The sequence below is a fragment of the Xenopus tropicalis genome, chromosome 5 (genome assembly GCF_000004195.4).
Source record: "Xenopus tropicalis strain Nigerian chromosome 5, UCB_Xtro_10.0, whole genome shotgun sequence".
NCBI classification, from domain to species: domain Eukaryota; kingdom Metazoa; phylum Chordata; class Amphibia; order Anura; family Pipidae; genus Xenopus; species Xenopus tropicalis.
This window is the reverse complement of record NC_030681.2, coordinates 125,457,558-125,477,251: the sequence shown is the minus strand read 5'-3', so window position 1 is coordinate 125,477,251 and position 19,694 is coordinate 125,457,558. Positions and strand designations below refer to the sequence as shown.

Below are 19,694 nucleotides of genomic sequence, written 5' to 3'. Positions count from 1 at the left end.
TTTGAACTATTTATGATGGCAGCTAGAGAAACAAAATAAAAAGTAGAAGATGGTACCTTTGTTGGGGCTTGGTCCTTGATGGCCACGTCCTTGTGAACTCTGGGATCCTAGGCCAGGGATCAGAGGAGGTGGGGCTTGACCTTTTCCACCCTGCACAGCAAACAAAAGCTTACTATGATGATTTACTGTATTATTGACTGAAAACTAAGTGTTATGCCCTAGAAAAGCAAAGCATCGATTTTTGAAGTGAATCACAGAAATCTATATGCGCAAATACATAATCTGAAGCATGAATATATGAGCAATGTCAGGAATACAGCAACGAATCTTTATTTATAAAGTGACACATGTAGGGATACTCCTACTTGCAGCAGTAATAGCGGCTGTGCTGCAGGCCTTCTTGTGGTAGGTCATGTTTGCCACTAGTACAAGCCAATAAGGGCGAAGACACACGGGGCGGTTAGTCGGCGAGACTTTTAATTAACGCAGTTACGGCGACTAATCACGGAGAGTTTGCACCCATACAGAGTCATAACGTCGCTGTGACAAATCACGTGCACATTTTCGTCACACGGATTACTCGCCACGACTTTTTAAAAAGTTGCGGCAACTAATCGCCCCGCGTGTCTTTGCCCTAAAGGGCAGCAGAGGTAGAAAATGATGTACTTTTTATTTGACCTTATGGGAAAATTCTGTGCTGCAAAGTGTAAATACAAATCCTTTGGATGTATCTAACCTGTAGGATTCCAGTTCTCCAGGAAACACCTATAAATTCATCAAGGTTACTAGTGGAGAATTCATAGCAAACTTTTGTGCCATCTTTTGTGCCATATGCATTCTGTTTCTGTTTGGGACACCGTTGCTATTCTTTATGCCTGACTCCTATGATACTTATTACAGCAAGAAGAAGCTTTCATAGCCTACATTTGTAATGAGACAACTTTTCCTGGTGTGTAGTTGCAATTAGTGTCTTTTATGAGCACTCTGTACCAAGGGATAAATCATATCCCCAGCATTAGACTGGCAACAAAATGTCCTATTGATTCCAATAGCAGTTCCTTGCAAAAAACAGACACAGGCCAGGCAGCTGACTCTTGGAAATTCCTTTGACCAATGAGAAGATCCTCAGGTCTAACTGACTGCCACTGAATTCAACAGGGAGCAATCTGTGGCAATTTGCCATTTCCCTGAGAGCTATTATTGTGTTAGAACACTAGCCCCATGTGGGATAAAAGGCATAAGGTTTGCTCAAGTAGTTACCCATAGCAACCAATAAGATGGTTTGAAACAGATGACCAATAAATGCTACCTGCTCACTGCTATGCCTGGAGCAAACTTTGCACTTTTTATTAAATAAAGCAAAAGCAAAAGACTTGCTTTTCCAACTGAGGCAAAAACACCACAAGTATGTGTCACAGTGATACACACAATGTTTTCCTTTTAAAGCTAACATAAGGGCCCACGTCCATGCTTGTTGTACAGTCTTTACCTGTAGTTGTCAGGCAGAAATACCTATTAGTTGCCCCACTATGCCAGTTCTACATCATAGGTATTTAAATGAACACCAACTTGACAAGAAACAGGGCAATACATTTCATTAAAACCCAATAAAAATTTGTGAGCTGCTGAGTTCCCCTTAGATTTTGGCATATTTAGACCTGGCATATTGTGCTCCTTGCAGCTGGATACCTGTGCATTCTACCTTATGTCATTTGCTGTCTAACTGGTTTAATTTGCTGCATTTGCACAGAGATTATACAGAGAAACACGGATAACCCCAAGCCTGAGAAAAGATAAATGTTTTGTCTTTATTACAAATAACAATAGAATGTTTGCTGCTTTAGTGCTGAATCAGTTGAGGCAGTGGGGTTCCAGTTTTATATAATTTCTAATTAAAACCATAACGTTGAAAAAAAAAAACAAACATATTGAACTCAACACTTTGTGGAGAATGTATGTTGTGCCCATGCCTACATGGCTTTCCTCCTCGTATTACTGCTGTCTTCATTGTCCCAAACACAATATACATTGACTTTCAGATTTAAATTACTAATTTCTAGCTATGGCACATTAGGAGAGTCCAAGCATTTCAATTTGAGGTCCTTTAGGCATCAAAATTCTGCATATCTCCCCATGTGCCCTGGACCTTCCTGAAGCATGTACTGTATATACTAGAGATGCTTACCTCCCAACATTTGAAAAATGGGAAGAGGGACAAGAAATGCTGCGTGAATTTTTGACCATGCCCATTTTTGCAACCACACCCCCTAAATACCACTTCCATTTTACTAAATTTGGCAGGTTAAAGTTTGAGCACATATCTGCGGGTTTTGGGGTCGTTTTATGCGTTATTACAGTTTTGCTAATGCGGGTGAAATTGCCCTTTAGGTTAATGCCAGACGAGGCGTAGGGCGGATATATGTGCCTGCACCCGAGTGTATTTCATTCATTTGGGTGCAGGCAGATGTGGGAGGCGTAGGGCAGTATTTTCAGCAAGCGATTTTCCGCTTGCCTTAAATATCCGCCATACGCCTTGTCTGCCATCAGCCTTAAGCTGTGAGTCTAAGTTCCCCCAAAAGACCTGTTCAGTTTATTAGTTACAGTTGTACCTCAGTGCAGGTGTGGCTTGTTAACTTTCTGGGCTCTCTGCCAAAAGCCCACTTAAATAAGTCTGAGAAACAGGATTTATTGTCTCTTTTTTTGTAAAGATGATGTTCCAGCATCTGACTTCCTCTCTCAGAAACAGCCTTAATTCCCTTGGCCAGAGTCTGTGCAGTTCTCTCCTCTCTTCCCTCTCCTGCTCCCCCCTCCCCTCAGAATGCTAAGAACCCACTCCCCCTCCCTTAGGAATGTGTGATTTCAGCTATAAGGGCTAGAGACTGCAGGCAGGAAGCTACTTAAAATGGCAGCTGCTATCTTAAGCAAAGGGAGAAAGTTTCTAAAGCTGTTTACTCAGGTGCGTTAATGGTTTCTACAGAATATATTGTTATCCTTCTCCTTTAAAGGTGGCCATACAGAGGCAGATTAAGCTGCCATTTCAAGCCCTTCAAACCAATTTGGCAGCTTATCTGTAATACATTACAGGCTAGGGTCACCCAGTGTGAAGCTATCGGGTAGCCTGCATAAGGCTTGGAGGTGAGCCCTGGGACACAACTGCCAATGCCCTGGGACAGCTCAGGGAGAAAATACATACAACCAGTCTCCCCTACAACCTACCACTGTCACGATAAGCTGGCTTGCATATGAGTATAACAAGGAGCAACTCTCCCTTAATACATGAATGATCTTATTTTTGCCAAATTCATGGGTTTCTACTTCTCCACTAACATAAAAGCAGTAGTACAGGAGAGGCCCGCTATTGCAAAGAAAGGATTCAATTGTGCATATGCTGGATAGGCATAAATAATAACATTTGATTGTGTGTAAAGACTCTTCCAGTTTGTGACAGTAAAACACTGAACTTACTGGGCAAGCTAATCATTACAAAATCAGCTCTTCATGATAATTTAGCGTTACAAGTAATTCCTTATCATATGATATGGTGTTATTGATCTATAAACCTAAAACTAATTTTGTCCTGGAGCTCTAGCGCACTAGCCTTCAAACGTTTATCAGACCCCACATAATAGAGGCTACCATGTGTTTTCCATTCAGAAACAAAAACTGTCACCTTTTAAATCCATCGCCTGTTTTTATTAAAGACAGTTACCTGATTAAAAGGCCTGGGGCCATCTCCCAGTAATGGTGCTTTTTGTTGTGCTGGATGAGGTACTCGTGGAGGGTTCTGCTGGCTATGAGGTCCTTGGGAGTTTCCAGGTTGAGGGCCTCTTAAATCCTGGGGGCCACCAATGTCAGCAGGTCCCCTACTATCCTGTAGATTTCGCATATCCTGAGGACCTCTTATATCTTGAGGGCTTCGCAGATCAGGGGATGTTCTTATATCTTGTGGTCCATGAAGATCTGGCATGCCCCTCATATTCTGAGGGCCACGCATATCATGAGATCCTCTCAAATCATTTGGTCTTCTCATCTCCTGGGGGCCACCTCCTCTCATATCCGGATGACGCATATCAGGGGGAACCCTAATATCCTGATGACCACGCATTTCAGGTTGACCCCTCATATCATGAGGCCCACGCATGTCAGGAGGTCCCCTTAAATCATGAGGTCCGCGCATTTCTGGTGGCCCTCGCAAGTCTGGAAGGCCACGCATATCTGGGTGTCCACGCATTTCTGGATGACCCCTGATATCTGGAGGGCCACGCAAGTCAGGGGGACCACGCATATCTGGAGGTCCTCGCATATCTTGAGGGCCACGCATATCTGGATGTCCTCGCATTTCTTGAGGACCACGCATGTCAGGTGGTCCTCGCATATCTTGTGGACCACGCATATCAGGTGGTCCCCGCATATCTTGGTGGACACGCATGTCAGGAGGTCCTCTCATATCAGGCATCCCCCTCATATCTTGGGGGCCACGCATGTCAGCTGGACCCCTCATGTTTTGCGGGCCACGCATGTCCATGGGTCCTCTCAAATCCTGAAGGCTACGTATGTCTGGAGGTCCTCTCATATCTTGAGGACCACGCATGTCTGGGGGACCCCTCATATCCTGAGGTCCACGCATGTCTGGAGGTCCTCTCATATCCTGAGGCCCACGCATGTCTGTGGGGCCCCTGATATCTGGTGGCCCTCTCATATCTGGGGGACCCCTGATATCCTGGGGTCCTCTCATGTCTGGGGGGCCCCGCATATCTTGTGGGCCTCTCATATCAGATGGGCCCCTAATATCCTGGGGACCGCGCATATCAAGGGGTCCCCTAATATCTTGAGGGCCACCCATATCAGAGGGACCCCTCATGTCTTGAGGACCACGCATATCAGGAGGGCCTCTCATATCCTGAGGACCGCGCATATCTAGAGGCCCCCGCAAATCTTGAGGGCCTCGCATATCAGGGCCCCCCCTCATATCCTGAGGACCTCGCATATCATTGGGACCTCTTAAGTCTGCTGGACCTCTCATTTCCTGTGGTCCTCGCATATCTGCGGGCCCCCTCATTTCAATTGGGCCCCGTATATCTTGCCCATGTCCAATCATTGCTCCAGAGGGGCCTCTCATGTCTTGTGCTGGATGTACTATTGTCATGCCTTGATTAGGGCCTGAATTTTCACGAAGTCCATGTGGTACCTGTCCTTCCCTTGGAGTAACTCCCATAAGAGGACCAGGTGCCCCTTGCATGCTATGGTGAGAGGACATTCCTTGAATAGCCCTAGGCCCTGAAGGTCCCTGAGGCCCTAGCTGATTTTGTGGCCCAGGACCTTGTGTACCCATTGGTCCATGAGGAACTGGCAGTCTACTGGCTCCAGGGTGCATTTCTTGAGATCTCACCCCCTGTGGACCAGAAGCCATGAAATTTTGTGGACCTGGGGCTGCTTGAGATCCTTGTGGAAGAAACTGTCCTGCTGGACCATGTTGCGCATTTATTTGCATTTGCTGTGTGGGGTGGGGCTGCTGGAATCTTTGTGTTGGTTGTAGCTGAGGTCCTGGAGCCTGGAATGTGGATGGCCCATGTGGAGGTCCACCCAAAGGAGATGGGAGACCCTGAAGTTGCCCTGGTGCCTCAGCTTGCTTCTGTGCTATTCTTTCAATCTTTAGTTGCTGGAGGAGAAAAAAAGAAAGATAGGATGGTAAAGAAGACATCCAAACAGGAAAAAAACAAACACTACAGCAACTACTGGATTAACCACTGTAATTATCAAAAATTCTGAAATATGAAAATGAATCCACTTTGACCTAAACCAGTGGTGATATCTGTGTGCTTTCTATAGAGTAGATTGTAAACTTCTAAAAACTGGGAAATAACTGCTTGGATAAAATGGGCCTAAAGGAAAAAAAAAAACTAAAATACTAAGAAAGGCGAGTGAGCTATAGATATAAAAAAATACATGCAGGTATTACACAGTACATTATAAAACAGCATTCTCCAGCTCTGTAATCAGAGACTAATAAATCTCATCAGATTGAAAATATCTGAAAGTATTGCTTCATGCACCCTGTCATGATTTTCTATATAAGAGGACAGTGTAAAAAAAATAAAAAATAAAAGTGGCACTGATAATTAATATGGAGAGTTTATTTTTTGCTTTATTTTCTTATAACCCACAATAATATTGCTGTAAAGCCCAATAAGTTGAAGTTAGCTGTCTAATGGGAGGGTTCTATACCCTGTCAATACAAGCAAAAGTTCCACAGATCACTGTGCTATATCAATAGATAAAGTAGTGTATAAAGCAATTGATGCTAGTATAGTAAGAAAGGCACATAAACAAGTAATAGTAAAAAAAAATTATGAGAAATAAAAAGTGCACCAAAAATGTAAATATCTGTACCCTGGGGCCACAATTATAAACTTCAATATGACAAACAAATCACCTCCAGCAGCTGAGGATTGGTATATTGTAAAGCTGCCATCTCCTGCTCAATCTCTGCCTGGTTCTTCTTCTTTTCATCCGATTTGTTCTCTTCTTTGCGGTCAGGAATGGCTTCTGATGGTGGCATTAGTGGCACTTTGTTTTGCATCCATGCCTATGGGAGAGAAAGCAAGACTGAACCTGAGCAATCTGCATGATCAGAGGTGTTTATATTTACAAGTAAGGCATGCATTTTCCAAGTTAAAAAAATATATATATTTTTTTATCTTACACTTATTCTGATAGTATAATGATGGGGGAGGACTGGGCTCACCACATAAGGGGCTCTTATCTAATGTTTCCCATATCTTCTGGTATTTGTGTAATTTAACTAGTTAACTTTTAAGTTATGCAAATCCAATTTAATTTAGTCCTAAATTGTTGGGCTGACAATAAAGGCATATTCTGCGATTATTAACCTGGAGGCTTAAAATAAATTTAGTTTATCCAAGACCTGGACTGAGGATTTAACAGGGTATATATGATATATGTAATGGATTAGATTAAATAATAAACTTTTAGCTACAGCTGAGCACTGCTGCCAAACATGTGGGCTCTTGTCCTTGCCTGCGCAGCCCCTAGAACAGTCAGATTTTTATATAATGGATTGAGATATATATAAATATGTAGTCCTAATGGCATCATATTTCACTGGAATAAAGATTTGTAAGCAGATTTTAGTAATGAAATTGTGAGTGACAACATACGGCTCATTCAAGGGTCATGTTTTTCCCATGCAGTCATGTAGGATAAGTAATGATTATTAGTTACTAGATTAGTATATAATATATTTATATATTATATAACCAAACTGGCACAACCTATATAAAAAAATTGACTTTTTCAACACATTGTACTAGGATTAATTTATTGCAAGTGTGCACCCCGACATATAAGCTTTTCACAATTGAGTGCAGAAACGCAAATCAGTTAATAAATTGTGTCATAGCACTTTTTTATATAATAATTTCTGGTGAGCTTGTGCATTCCACTGTAATCTCATGGAAAAAAGTGCTATATTGAGAAGAGAGGCAGACTGAGCAAAGTCTGTTTTGGCGAACTGCGTGGAGCACTAAGAACAATTGTGTGAGTAAAGGCAGTGAGAGCTCAGTAATTACGGAGTGCCCTTGCTATCTGGTTTAGGATATCCTTGTGTATGAAGAGATGGTGATATCGATCCTCAAATAGAATTTCTCTGCAACACAAATATAGCAACTCAGGGGGGGATGCACATGCAAGATGCTGGTGCTTAAACATTATTGCATACTATACAACTGCCCTTGTTGCACGTGACATACTATAAGGGAGGTGGAAACTGTATCCCTCCATTTCCACTAACAATGTCGATTAAATCTACTGTGCTCCACTACATATACAAATTACAGGACAATCTCCTTTCTCATCTTAAATAGGATTCTGCTCCATTCCCAACAATTTTTAGAGAAGCTAAAATCTACTGATCAAGACCAAAAAATCAACTAGTAGGTCACGATCTACCGTTTGGGCACTAATAAAAAAAAGGCTAATTTCATTATATCTGCAATATTTTGGGTGTGATTTGTTTCTTTTCTCACCTGTTGGAATTGAGCAGGGATGGGTTTAGCATAAGGAACTTTTTTCTGAGGTACTTTCTTCTGGTCTTTTTGCATCACTTCTTCCATCCCCCAGTCAAGCCCAGGTATGGTCATCTCCACTGAACTTGATTCTTCTTTACCTGACAAACCAAAGATATTGGTTAACATTAACACAGAAACATCAGTAACAGAGCTGCAAGAGTCACAAAAATGCTGTCTTACTCATTTGTTCCTGTTCCATAGCCATTTTCAGCTGCTCAGGGATTCCCATTCCAGGGATAACAGCTAAATTATTGGGTTCAATATCATCTGAAGAGAAATAAGAAAACAAGTTAATTCACATTAAAACAGCAGCACACTTTAAAAATAAAAGAGTTAGACCATGAAAGACAAGGAATCAGTTTTTCATGCTTTAATAGACAAAATCCTAGAAGTCTGCACTGGCTAACTATAATGATATCTTATGGGGAGGAAAAAATATTTTTGTGGGTTTCTCTCCAAAGTGAAATTCAAAATGCCATCTGTGCTTCTGTGACATGCTTGCCACTGCTTATTCCTATGGACACTGGCCTTATTAATCAGTAATTTAAATTCCAATATTGAGAACTGTAGGACAAAAAAATAAAACTGGCAACATCAGTAAATCTTCTGATTAGGATCATCAAACCCCTTGTTGCCTGACAAAAGTTTAGGCTCTTTCAGAGCATTTTGCCTGCTGTGTTTTTGTGTGTAAAGCCAAATCCAACCAAACAGCCCCATGCCACTTCGTACTGTGTGGAAGGCAAAAAGCAACTGTTTTCGAGAAGGATTTCTAACTAATTGGCTTCTTTTAAAGTAAAGATTAAGACTGAAAATCATCATTTAATTAAGTTTACATAAATTCAAATTTGGAATTCTAACTGTGGTTGCTTGGGCCAATGAACCTAGCATCTACATCAATTAAACTCTAGCCTAGAAAGAGAAAAAAATGTTAATACCAACTCCTGCATAAAACAAGAAATGACAACTACAGGCATATTACCTTGGAATGTTGCTACCTCTGTTATACTAAAAGCTAATTGTAAGGTGAAAGCTTCCTGTTTTAATGGCTCAACTAACAAGGCAAGCAGGGCTGTCCAACAGGAGAACAGATGACTCTTTAATTGGGTTTTATGCACCTCAGCGTGCCCAACAATTCAGCCAGAAAACATGAGGCAAAAGAAATAATCACCATAAAAAAGCAAGCAAGAACTGAACAGCATTATTCTAGAGAAAGTGATTATTTTACCATATTCTACTCCATCCTCTGACATGCCAGGGAGTAAGTTCAAATTGTAACGATCACGCATTTTATCACCAGGTCGATTTCTTGTCCAGAATTTGCTTTAAAAGATAAAAATAAAATGTTAGTAGAAAACAAACATCAACAGAGCATGTTACCTGAAAAGAAATATAGGTTATTACCTGGTGTGATCATTAGATCCCGAGCATAGAATATGCCCTAAAGGATGCCACGCAAGACTCCAGATCATTCCTTCATGAGCAATTTCCATGCCACCAACTTCTTTCTCCACTCTGAAAAGAATAATAAATAGGAAAAGCCACTAAAACATACACTTAAAAGTTACTCAGTGAGTAATAATTATTTCACAAATGGATTTTATGAATTGTTTTTCTACAGTCTGTGATATAGGAATGTTTTTTTTGTGTGCATCTTCATCCTCAACTTTTTTATTACAAACAACCTAATAATGATTTTGGGTAATGGCACACAGGCTCCAAAAACACACTAAGGCTAATGCCAGACGAGGCGTAGGGTGAAAATCGCTTGCTGAAAATTCCGTCCTACGTCTCCTACATGTGCCTGCACCCAAATGAATGAGATACGCTTGGGTGCAGGCACATGTAGCCGATATATGCATAAAAACATGAGACTTTGCATTATCTCGCGTTTTTATGTGTATATCGGCTACATGTGCCTGCACCCAAGCGTATCTCATTCACTCAGGTACAGGCACATGTGGGAAGTGTAGGGAGGAATTTTCAGCAAGCGCTTTTCCGCTTGCTGAAAATATCCGCCCTACGCCTTGTCTGGCATTAGCCTAAGACTGCCTCTGACATACATGGGAATCACCTGCAAGTGTCTTTAAGTAACTATAACATGGACAAGGGACTCCCATGTCAACAGTGGCAGTTTCAGGTGTTGGTCATGTGTGCTCATAGTTCCTGAAAGAGCCCCAGGTTCCACTACCCTAATGCTGGATTAAGCTAATTAGTGCAGCTGAATCATGTCAGCAATCCACAATGTATGTTGTCTGCAGCTGTTGAGAAACTTAGAAATCCATAGGGTTCAACATATAAAGAAAAAAGTGTTAAAGGTCACCCTAAGAAATAATTCCAAATTGTTTTTTATTGTGTTTGTCAAGCAAAATAAACTTCATTTACACTATATAAATTTGTTTTACTCTCCAGCCTTCACAATTGCAGCAAGCAAGCAGGTGCCATTTCTCTGGTGGCTACTGTTATTAAGGCAAGCTTTTTGCATCCTAGCAAAATCTTGTTTTTGATACCCATGCCCTGGTTACAAAATTAGATGGTGAGGAGGAAGGGAGAATGTAAGGAGGGCAGTGACATTTAAGAAGTTCTGCCCCAGCTCTATGCCTAAGGCATATAGGCGGAACAGGCTATATATCATTAACAGCTCAGATATTTAAATGATTTTATAATTGGTATGGATGTGTTAATAAAAATTGAGTCTGGGTTTTATGTTTAAATTGAAAAGGACTTTTATTGTACAGCTTTTTATGCTTGGGTGACATAAAATAAAAATCGAATATCCTGCATTATTGTGAGTAATCTGAAAAACAACCATTGCTGCAATTCAATGCATATTTATAAATAACAAATGGGTTCATCACAACCATGTAAACTTGCAGGGAAAGCCATACTTTGCTTTTTTACACAGATTTTTAAGACATTCACACAACTGCAGTTCCACTGGAAAAAAATACACCCTACAATATTACATTTGGCAAAATGTTGAAAATGCAATACATTTTTGTGATGTTTAAGCCATAATTGAACATCCAAAGAACGGAATTAAAGACTATTTATAACACAAATTTATTAAAGGGGTGCTTTAATCTTGTTGTTTTTAGTGACAATGACAATAAAGATTATCTATCTATCTTTAAATTTAAGTTAACTTGTAATGTTATAGAAAGTCCAGCTCCTAGCAACTTTTCAATTGGTCTTCATTATTTGTTTTTAGTTTTTTTTTGTTTTTAAGTATTTATCTTCCTCTTCAATATCTGTCCAGCTTTCCAAAAAGTAAAAAAAAAACAAAAAAAACCCCAAAACACTATTTACCATTAGGACATATGTATTTGATAGTGTTCATTTTACATACCCAACATGCCAGAACAGCAGCGAGCCGTCAGATCCTCCACTAGCAAACAGACCCTCGTGTACTGGATGCCAGGCAACAGCTAAAAGATTTACAAGATATATAAGACCATACAGTTGTTGAAAAATGCAATGCAAAAGTCACATTTCACGAGAAGTTTCTCTCACCCGTGGCCTCTTTTTTGTGTCCTCGAAATACCTGTAGCTCTTCACGGAGGTTGCGAATGTCAAAAAGCTTACAGAGGTGATCTCGTGATGCAGTGAGCAGCCAGTTCCCGTTCAAGTTCCATTTCACTTCCATTACAGTGTTCTTGTGAGCGTGTCTATTTTTGAACACATGAAAGTAAATAAGATTAAAACTTTGATTTCAACCTATAACAAGCGGCACTTGAACCAAAATACAACCCTATTTCCAAAACAGTTGGGACTCTTCATAAAAAGAGAAAGGGATGATTTGCAAACCATTTAAACCTTGTATTTATTTGAAAATAGTAAGAAAGAGAAATATTGTTTTTTTGAGAAATATGTGCTCAATGTGAATTTGATGCCAGCAACATATTTCAAGGGACATGTTCCCCGGTGTTGAACCACCTTTTCTTTTCACTCTCTGTGTCCGTTTGGGAACTGAGGAGACCAATTGCACCAGTTAACAAAAAAAAAATGCTTAAAAGTAATTCAAATATAATGCACTGTTGCCCTGCACTAATACATTTTTTTTGTGTCAGAAACACTACAATAGTTTATATAAATACCCTTCTGTGTAGCCATGGGGGCAGCCATTCAAGCTGGCAAAAGGCACAGGTTACATAGCACATAAGCTCTATAGAATACATTGGTAAACTACACAGCTTATCTGTTATCTACTATGTAACCTGTGCCTTTTCTCCTTTTTCCAATTTGAATAGCTATCCCCATGGCTACACAGCAGCTTTGTTTAAATAAAACTATAGTAGGGTCTGTAAAGCAAACATACACATTTTACCAGTGCATGGCAGTATATAATGTATGAATTATTTGGATACAGTTTTATTTTTTTGCTGTTCCTGTTTTTACTGTTCCTTTAAATGGAAATGTTGCCCTATTCTTGCCTGATATAGGATTTCAGCTGCTTCCTTTGTCATATTTTTTCATTCCATAATGCACCAAATGTGTTCACTGGGTGACAGGTTTGGACTGCAGGCAGGGCAGCTTAGCACACAACTATTCTTACAGAGCCATGTTTTTATAATACCAGCAGAATGCAGTTTGGCATTGTTTTGCCGAAATAAACATTGGTTCCCTGAAAAATACATTATCTGGGTGAAAGCATTTGTTGCTCCCAAACCTTTATTATCATTCAACATTAATGGTGCCTTCCAAGATGTGCAAGCTACCCATGCCATGTGCACTAGTGCACCTCCATGGATTCTGGCTTCTGAAGTTTGCTCTAATAAGCTGGATAGTCCTTCTTTTTAGCAGGAGAATGCAGCATCCATGATTTCCAATAAAAATTGACATTTTTGTTTATCAGACCACAGGGTTTTCCCAGTTGGCCTTAGTTAATCTTAAATGAGCTTGGGCCCAAAGAAGGTAGTATGTTTCTGGATCATGTTTATATATGGTTTCTGTGGTTTCTTCTTTGCATAGTAGAGTTTTCACAGACAATGGATTTTGGAGACATTCCTGAATTCACACGGTGATTTCCACTACAGAATCGTATTTGTTTTTAATGCAGTGCCACCTGATATCCTGAAGATCATGGTCATCCAGTATTGGCTTTTGACTGTGTCCCTTGTGTACAGATACTGTATTTCTCTGGATTCTCTAAATCTTTTAATGCTATTTCTGTATATACTGTAAATCATAAAATCCCCAAATTCTTCTGCAATTTTACTTTGAGGAATGTTTTTCTTAACTTGTTGCAATATTTGTCTGAACTATATCACAGAGTGGTGTATACCCTTCTCCATCTTTACTTCTGAGAGACCCGGTCTCTTTGGGATCTGCTCTTTCCAGTGTTTAAATAACAGTGTCCCAAATTTTTGAACCACGTTGCTGGCATCAAATTCAATAGAGCATATATTTTTCAGAAAACAAACTTTCTCAGTTTCCACATTTGATTTCTCAACTTTGTTTGCAATAAATATACAGGATTTAAAAGATTAGCAAATCATCCCATTCTCTACCACTTAAGTCTGAATGCATTCTGTATAGAAGTTGGGGTTCTTTAATTCTAATGCATATATAAAAGGTAGCATTTATGTCATTTTGCATACATCTGTAGTATTTAAGAAAAAATGACTGCAGCCATATCTTTCAGATGCATGAAAAAATGCATTAATGGCTCCTCCCTTCATCCTTACCCTTTGATAACATCACTTGCTGCAAGCAAGAGGCAATAATGTTAGTTGCTGTCCCAGTAAATCAGACATGCACTGTTTTCTACCTTTAGTTCCAAATCGAATTTGCAGTTTCTATAAATTTTAGCTACAGCTGTATCCATGAGAAGAAAAAACATAATTTCATGTAAATTCTCTTTAATCCTTAACACTGGTTCCCATGAAGACCTAAGCAGTCCATTCTACGGGTATTTGATGAGCCATTGAGCCAAGAACTAAAACCCAAACCCAATCTAACTAAAAATGACACATTTTACATAATTACACCAACCTAAAGGTTCTGCATCTCAGAGTAACAATGCAGTCCTTCAAAGTTGAGCAGAGAAGCTCCCCATCTTGGACTCTGTTAGAGGTGTCAGTGACACACACATGCTCGGTGTGCTCTGGGAAGCTGATGAGAAGCTAAGCTTAGGGGTTGTCACAAATAAATCAGAAAATTAGGTTGCCCTGTAATATAATCTGATGCTACAGGGCTAATTATTAAATTTTAATGCAAATTGCACACATTTTTTTCATTTCCAGATAACGGATTGTATATCTGTATCTTGTACTAGATCCTTACTAAATTGCATTGATCAATATTGGTGGCAAAAAAAATCCTATTAATTTTTAAATGATTTTTAAATGGCTTAAGATATAGGGGCCCAAATTACAGAAAGATCCCTTAATTGGAAAACCCGAGGTCAAGACCCAAGCATTATGAAAACATATCCCAAAACTGTACTGTTTCATCTAGTCTACCTTTCACAATTCACATCTTTTCCATAACAGAATCAGAAACCTTTCTGGGTGTAGTGCATAGCACTAAATTGACACAGCTTCTTCAGGACTTTGAGTGAGGTAGACAGCAGTACGGAGTTATAGCTTCTGATCCAGGACAAGAAAAAGATATTCCCTTGCATTGCTTCCAACACTAAAGGCGGCCATCCAGTAGAAGATTAGCTTGTTTGACGAGGTCACCATGCGAGCAGATCTTCTCCCCATATGCCCACCTAAGGCATAAGCACCTTTGGATTGGGAACCGCATTAATGAGCCGATGGGGTCCCTAATCCTGTGGAAAATCAAACCTGCCCAATCGAGATCTAGCCAATTTTAGGCCAGATCTCGGTTGGGTAGGCCTGCCGGGCGTGCCCATGGATAAGATAAGCTTCTAAATCGATCTGAAGGATCCAAATCGGCAGCTAATATGTACCTGTGTATGGGCACTTAAATCCCTAGGTCCCTAAAGACTACGGGGCTGCAGCAGTGAAGAATCACAGGTTGCATTTTAAAAAGCCAATTAAAGGTTTTTTTTAGCTGGGAGAGGATGCAATCAGGTAAATGAATCCTTCATATATAGGTCTATGAAGAAACCATTAACCAGAAGAGTTTAATACAATACAAACAAGTTTCCGTATTGTCTGACATCATAAAGGGAATATGAATATGCCATAGGGTGAGGATTCCATCACGATTCAATGTGGTCCTCATTTAAAGCGTCTAAAATGGGCCCACAATATGATCCAATCGCTGACCCTGGATCAGTTTGGTTAGACCAAGTGCGTGTTTATGTAGTTATCTTGCAAAACACACAGTCCATTTAGTGCTACACACACAAAAGAAACTTAACTGGTGAACGTATCTTAAGTTGCCTAGGTTTTTTTTGTAGTATACTGGGTATTGTTTTAGACTAGATACTCTTATGTAAGCCGAGGTTTTTTTTACACAGGGCAGGGATCTGGAGTAACCCAAAAGCTTAGAGAAAGATGACAAATCTCAGTTTCCATAGTCACACAATACATATTAATTGGTATATAGTTGCTACAAATTTTATTTTGCATTTAATTTTATTGTGTGCATCATTTCTTCACACTTCATTTCTCCATTAATTTGTGTATCTTCGTGCATATTTGATGCAAAGTATGCATATAACAAAGGAAATCTCCTGTTCTGTGAGCGGAATTCAAACCTTATGTGCACCATCAAAAAAATGTTAAGTAACTACAGAAAATCTGTAACCAAGATGAGTGGGTAAACACAGAAAAAAAAAGTTACGAGAAAGTACCTACCCATGCTTAGGAAGGGTAATTACAAAGCAACGAAATATGTGGCTGAGCTGTGCAATTTATAAATGACTGTGGCTGTGGTTCACCTTTACATCAACTTTTAACCAGATGTAGAAAGTGATATTATGGGACAATTTGCAATTGGGATGCATTTTATATTTTTTGTGGTTTTGTAGTTATTTAGCTTTTTGTTCAGCAGCTATCTTATTTACCCTAGCAACCATGCAGCGGTTGAATTAAAGACTGTAGTATTAAAAGGAGAGGGATTAAATGGAAGATAAGTGATGAAAAGTAATAACAAAATTGTAGACTCACAGAGCAACCAGTTTTTTTGCTGTTGGGTCAGTGACCCCCATTTGAAAGCTGGAAAGAGGCAACCACCTCTGATTATATACACTATAGCTGTGTATAGTTAGTTTTAGTTCAGTCACACAAATGTTTAGCTGCCCAAAATGTTAATAGAAAAACTGGTGAAAACACCAGACTGTGCTGGAGCTGAGACACAATGCAAATGAACACATATGTTAAAGAAACAAAAAAAGAAATCAGAAAAATGCTGAAATTATATTAAATTACCATCAGTGGTACATAAACCTATATTAGATATGTCAGTATGACTAAGTTTAAAAAAGTCTAACAGAAAAGAAAGAACATATAATTGCCATTTTGTTCCTTTTCCCTTTTAAGTGCTTATTTGTGAACTTACAGTGTTGCAAGGCTCTGTCCATTCTTGGGATCCCAAAATTTAATTGGTTGTTGACTGTCTTTGCTTCCAGAGACAAGAAGTCCTTTAGTTGGGTGCCAGTCAACACACTTTACATCTGCACCATGTCCTGAATGTGAAAACATTATTTTGTAGTTGGGAAACAAGTTTTTGTTGAAAACAATAACAATCCTTTCCAGGTCAAGCTATGTTAATGGAAACCCAAGTGCACAATCTAGATTTCAGATGATTTAAACATATGACCCAAAGAAACTGTTTCATGGGGATCTAATTCATAATTTCTACTTCTGGTTAGATTTTATTTTAATTCAACCATATCCTGACTTTTCATTGCTGCAAATGTTTACTATAGTGTAATGTTTTTGAAGTTCCTGTACCACAAGAACTCACACTGATGGCACAGAGGGTGCATTTCAACTGGTTTAAATGTTCCTGAAAATGCCCCCTTTCACCTCCTAAAGACATAAATAGAAAAAGCCTGGCACAGTCAGAGGGCAGCTAAACAGCACTCCAGGTGCCACCAGCCTTAAGTACTACATTATGTCCTATGTATCTTCACCACACAAGGTCTCCACACATTCTTCAAATCTGACACAGTGATGTATTATAAAATCTTTAACCAACTTAATATTTGAGGTACCTATTCTTTATGCAAAAGCTTTACCAGCTACTTAACATGAAAATTCAGGGGCATGTCTAATCAATACATGTTGCAGGATTGCAGTTAAAGAAAACTGCATTCAGTTCAGACCTGCCAGCTGGATTTTCTTGATATGCCCCTGAATTTAAGTGATCTGATCACACTTAACCGAGGCAAGAATGTTACCTACACTTCACTCTTACTTTGATACAAATTCAAGCTATTTGTGCTTAAACACAATACATGATCATATTATCAACCCACAATTTCATAGCTATCATGTCACCTCTTTTGTAGCACCACATCCTAAACATAAAAGCAACTTTGCCATATAACTTCACCAACATCTACACTTGCCAGTCTGTAAATACTTTATCAGAAACTCAGAGTTGTACCTGTTGACTCTAAAACCTTACTCCAACATGCCTGCCATTCAAGCATTCCCTGAGAGCACCCAGGGAGATTCCCTTAGGTATGCAGCCAAAGGAATTTCAATTTCAGCAGGCGGGCAGCAAAACTCTGAGAAATGCCCCTTCATTGCCCCAATGGGAATTAACTGGACCTTACAATTGCACTCTGGGAAATGCCCCTTCAGTGTCCTAATGGGCATTACGTGGACCTTATATTCGCACTTGTGAGCAAGGTGATTATCACTGAAATGCTCAATGCTATGTTATCGTGTGCCTGACCAGCAAATGCATTGTAGCGTCCAACAGTCCCCACTGATGTCCATGGAATATAGACATTGGTTGGTTTATCATGTGGGCTTGTTTAGAAATGTAATCTGACAATGTTTTAGTGTATAATGCATCTGCAAATGACGACGTTGAAGATGAGCTGTAACTCCAACAAACAAAAGGGGCTTTAGTCAGCTTGTTCCCTATCTATTGCTATGGGAAATGGTGACAAGTGGATAGGAGATTGATTTCCACTGTTTATAACATGATTACAGCAGTGGTTAAAATTTTCATGTGCCATTAGCATTTAAAGGAGTAGGAAAGGCAAAAACTAAGTAATCTCTATCAGAAAGGTCAATGTAAATACAGCCATAAACAGAAAATAAAAAGAAACCCCACATTTTGTTCCATCTATTTTGTATACATGATCTTCTGTGTCAGACTTCCAGCTCTCTGAATATTTCTTCAGGGCTCGGAACAAGTCTACTCAGTTTGCTCACTGTTCAAGCTTGCACTATTTTGACTAACCTATCGGCAATAAAATGCCTGAGTAGCTTTTCTTCTGTTTTAAGGAGTAACATTTAACCATTACAAACAAGACATGGAACGAAACACTACTCAGAGTAGACTGCTTAGTCTAAAAGCAGACTGAAAGTTTAGTCTTTTACTCCTCAGTGATGTCCTATACCATTTAAGTTCCTGTTTAGTGATACAAATTGCATGGTGTTACATTTTTGAAGCAGACATTTACTGTATTTACTGTTAAGGATGCTCATTGGCCTTTGTGGTCTATGTAGAATTTTCAAACTTATCTTAGCAACCAAAAGCAGTATTGTCTGTAACCACTCCCAATAACTGATGTAATTAATTTTAACCAAGTGTTCATCAAAATAATACTGTTATACCCATTTCTGGGTTTTTCTACTGTAGTGATTCACAAACCAGTGGCTTGTGAGCAACAGATTGTTCACCACCCCCTTTGATGTTGCTCTCAGTGGCCTCAAAGTAGGTGCTCTTTTTAAATTGCTGGATTGGAGGCAAGTTTTGGAAGTACAATTACAAATTGTTGAAACTACACCTTGGCATCTCTGAAGAAGCACCATCTGCATCTTCTTTGCTTTCTCTTTGTTATGGTCAGGCACATGCACAGTAGAGTAAAAGCCAAACTCAGACTCAAAAAATTGGCCTTTTCAATTTACTATGTATGCACCTGAATAGAAGAAGAGGGAGAAGATCACAAACTTATACAGAAATTCCCAAAATTGTTGACGTTTTGTACTAACAGGAGCACAGGCCTGGGTTAAGTGATTATAATCACTAGGGGGTGCCAAACATTTTAAAACACCAGTGTTCTTTAGTTCTCCTTTAAGCATTGCTGCATTAATATGGTTGGCATTTTAAATGTATTTTCTCTAGAGCTGGTCACACATGCTACTACAGACTATGTGTGGGCTCCATATTATTGTCCCAATAATTTGAGCACCATGGCAATGGGTCATTTAGTCGATCTGCCAGGTTAGAAATTTTTTGTCGGATAACAAAATCTGTGCCTGTAATGTGTATGTGACGATATCCGTGTTGTCTGCAAACCACTACATGTTCAGAACATCCTCCAATTTGTTATTTTTAGGACTCTATCCTACAATTTCAGTCTAATTGTTAGTTTTAGATCATTGCATGTAAACAAACGATCATTCGCTGGAGACAAAAATTTGACCGTGTATGGCCAGTTTAAAAATAGAGGACAAACAGATATATTTGGGAAAATAAGGACAACATTTGGTAGAAAACGTTGTAAAA

At 39.4% G+C, this 19,694-nt stretch overlaps 1 protein-coding gene across 2 annotated transcripts in view; it reads right to left on the bottom strand.

Moving 5' to 3' along the window:
* Positions 1 to 19,694, bottom strand: part of wdr33 (WD repeat domain 33) — a 49,935-nt gene that overhangs the window by 4,302 nt on the left and 25,939 nt on the right. For both annotated transcript variants that reach the window (XM_031901696.1, NM_001375268.1), the window contains exons 8-17: positions 16,560 to 16,686; positions 11,598 to 11,752; positions 11,434 to 11,512; positions 9,489 to 9,599; positions 9,313 to 9,407; positions 8,268 to 8,354; positions 8,046 to 8,185; positions 6,434 to 6,586; positions 3,710 to 5,659; positions 57 to 150 (exon numbers count right to left, since the gene is read on the bottom strand). In XM_031901696.1, the coding sequence (XP_031757556.1) occupies positions 57 to 150; positions 3,710 to 5,659; positions 6,434 to 6,586; positions 8,046 to 8,185; positions 8,268 to 8,354; positions 9,313 to 9,407; positions 9,489 to 9,599; positions 11,434 to 11,512; positions 11,598 to 11,752; positions 16,560 to 16,686 (2,991 nt within the window). The remainder of the gene's footprint in view (positions 1 to 56; positions 151 to 3,709; positions 5,660 to 6,433; positions 6,587 to 8,045; positions 8,186 to 8,267; positions 8,355 to 9,312; positions 9,408 to 9,488; positions 9,600 to 11,433; positions 11,513 to 11,597; positions 11,753 to 16,559; positions 16,687 to 19,694) is intronic.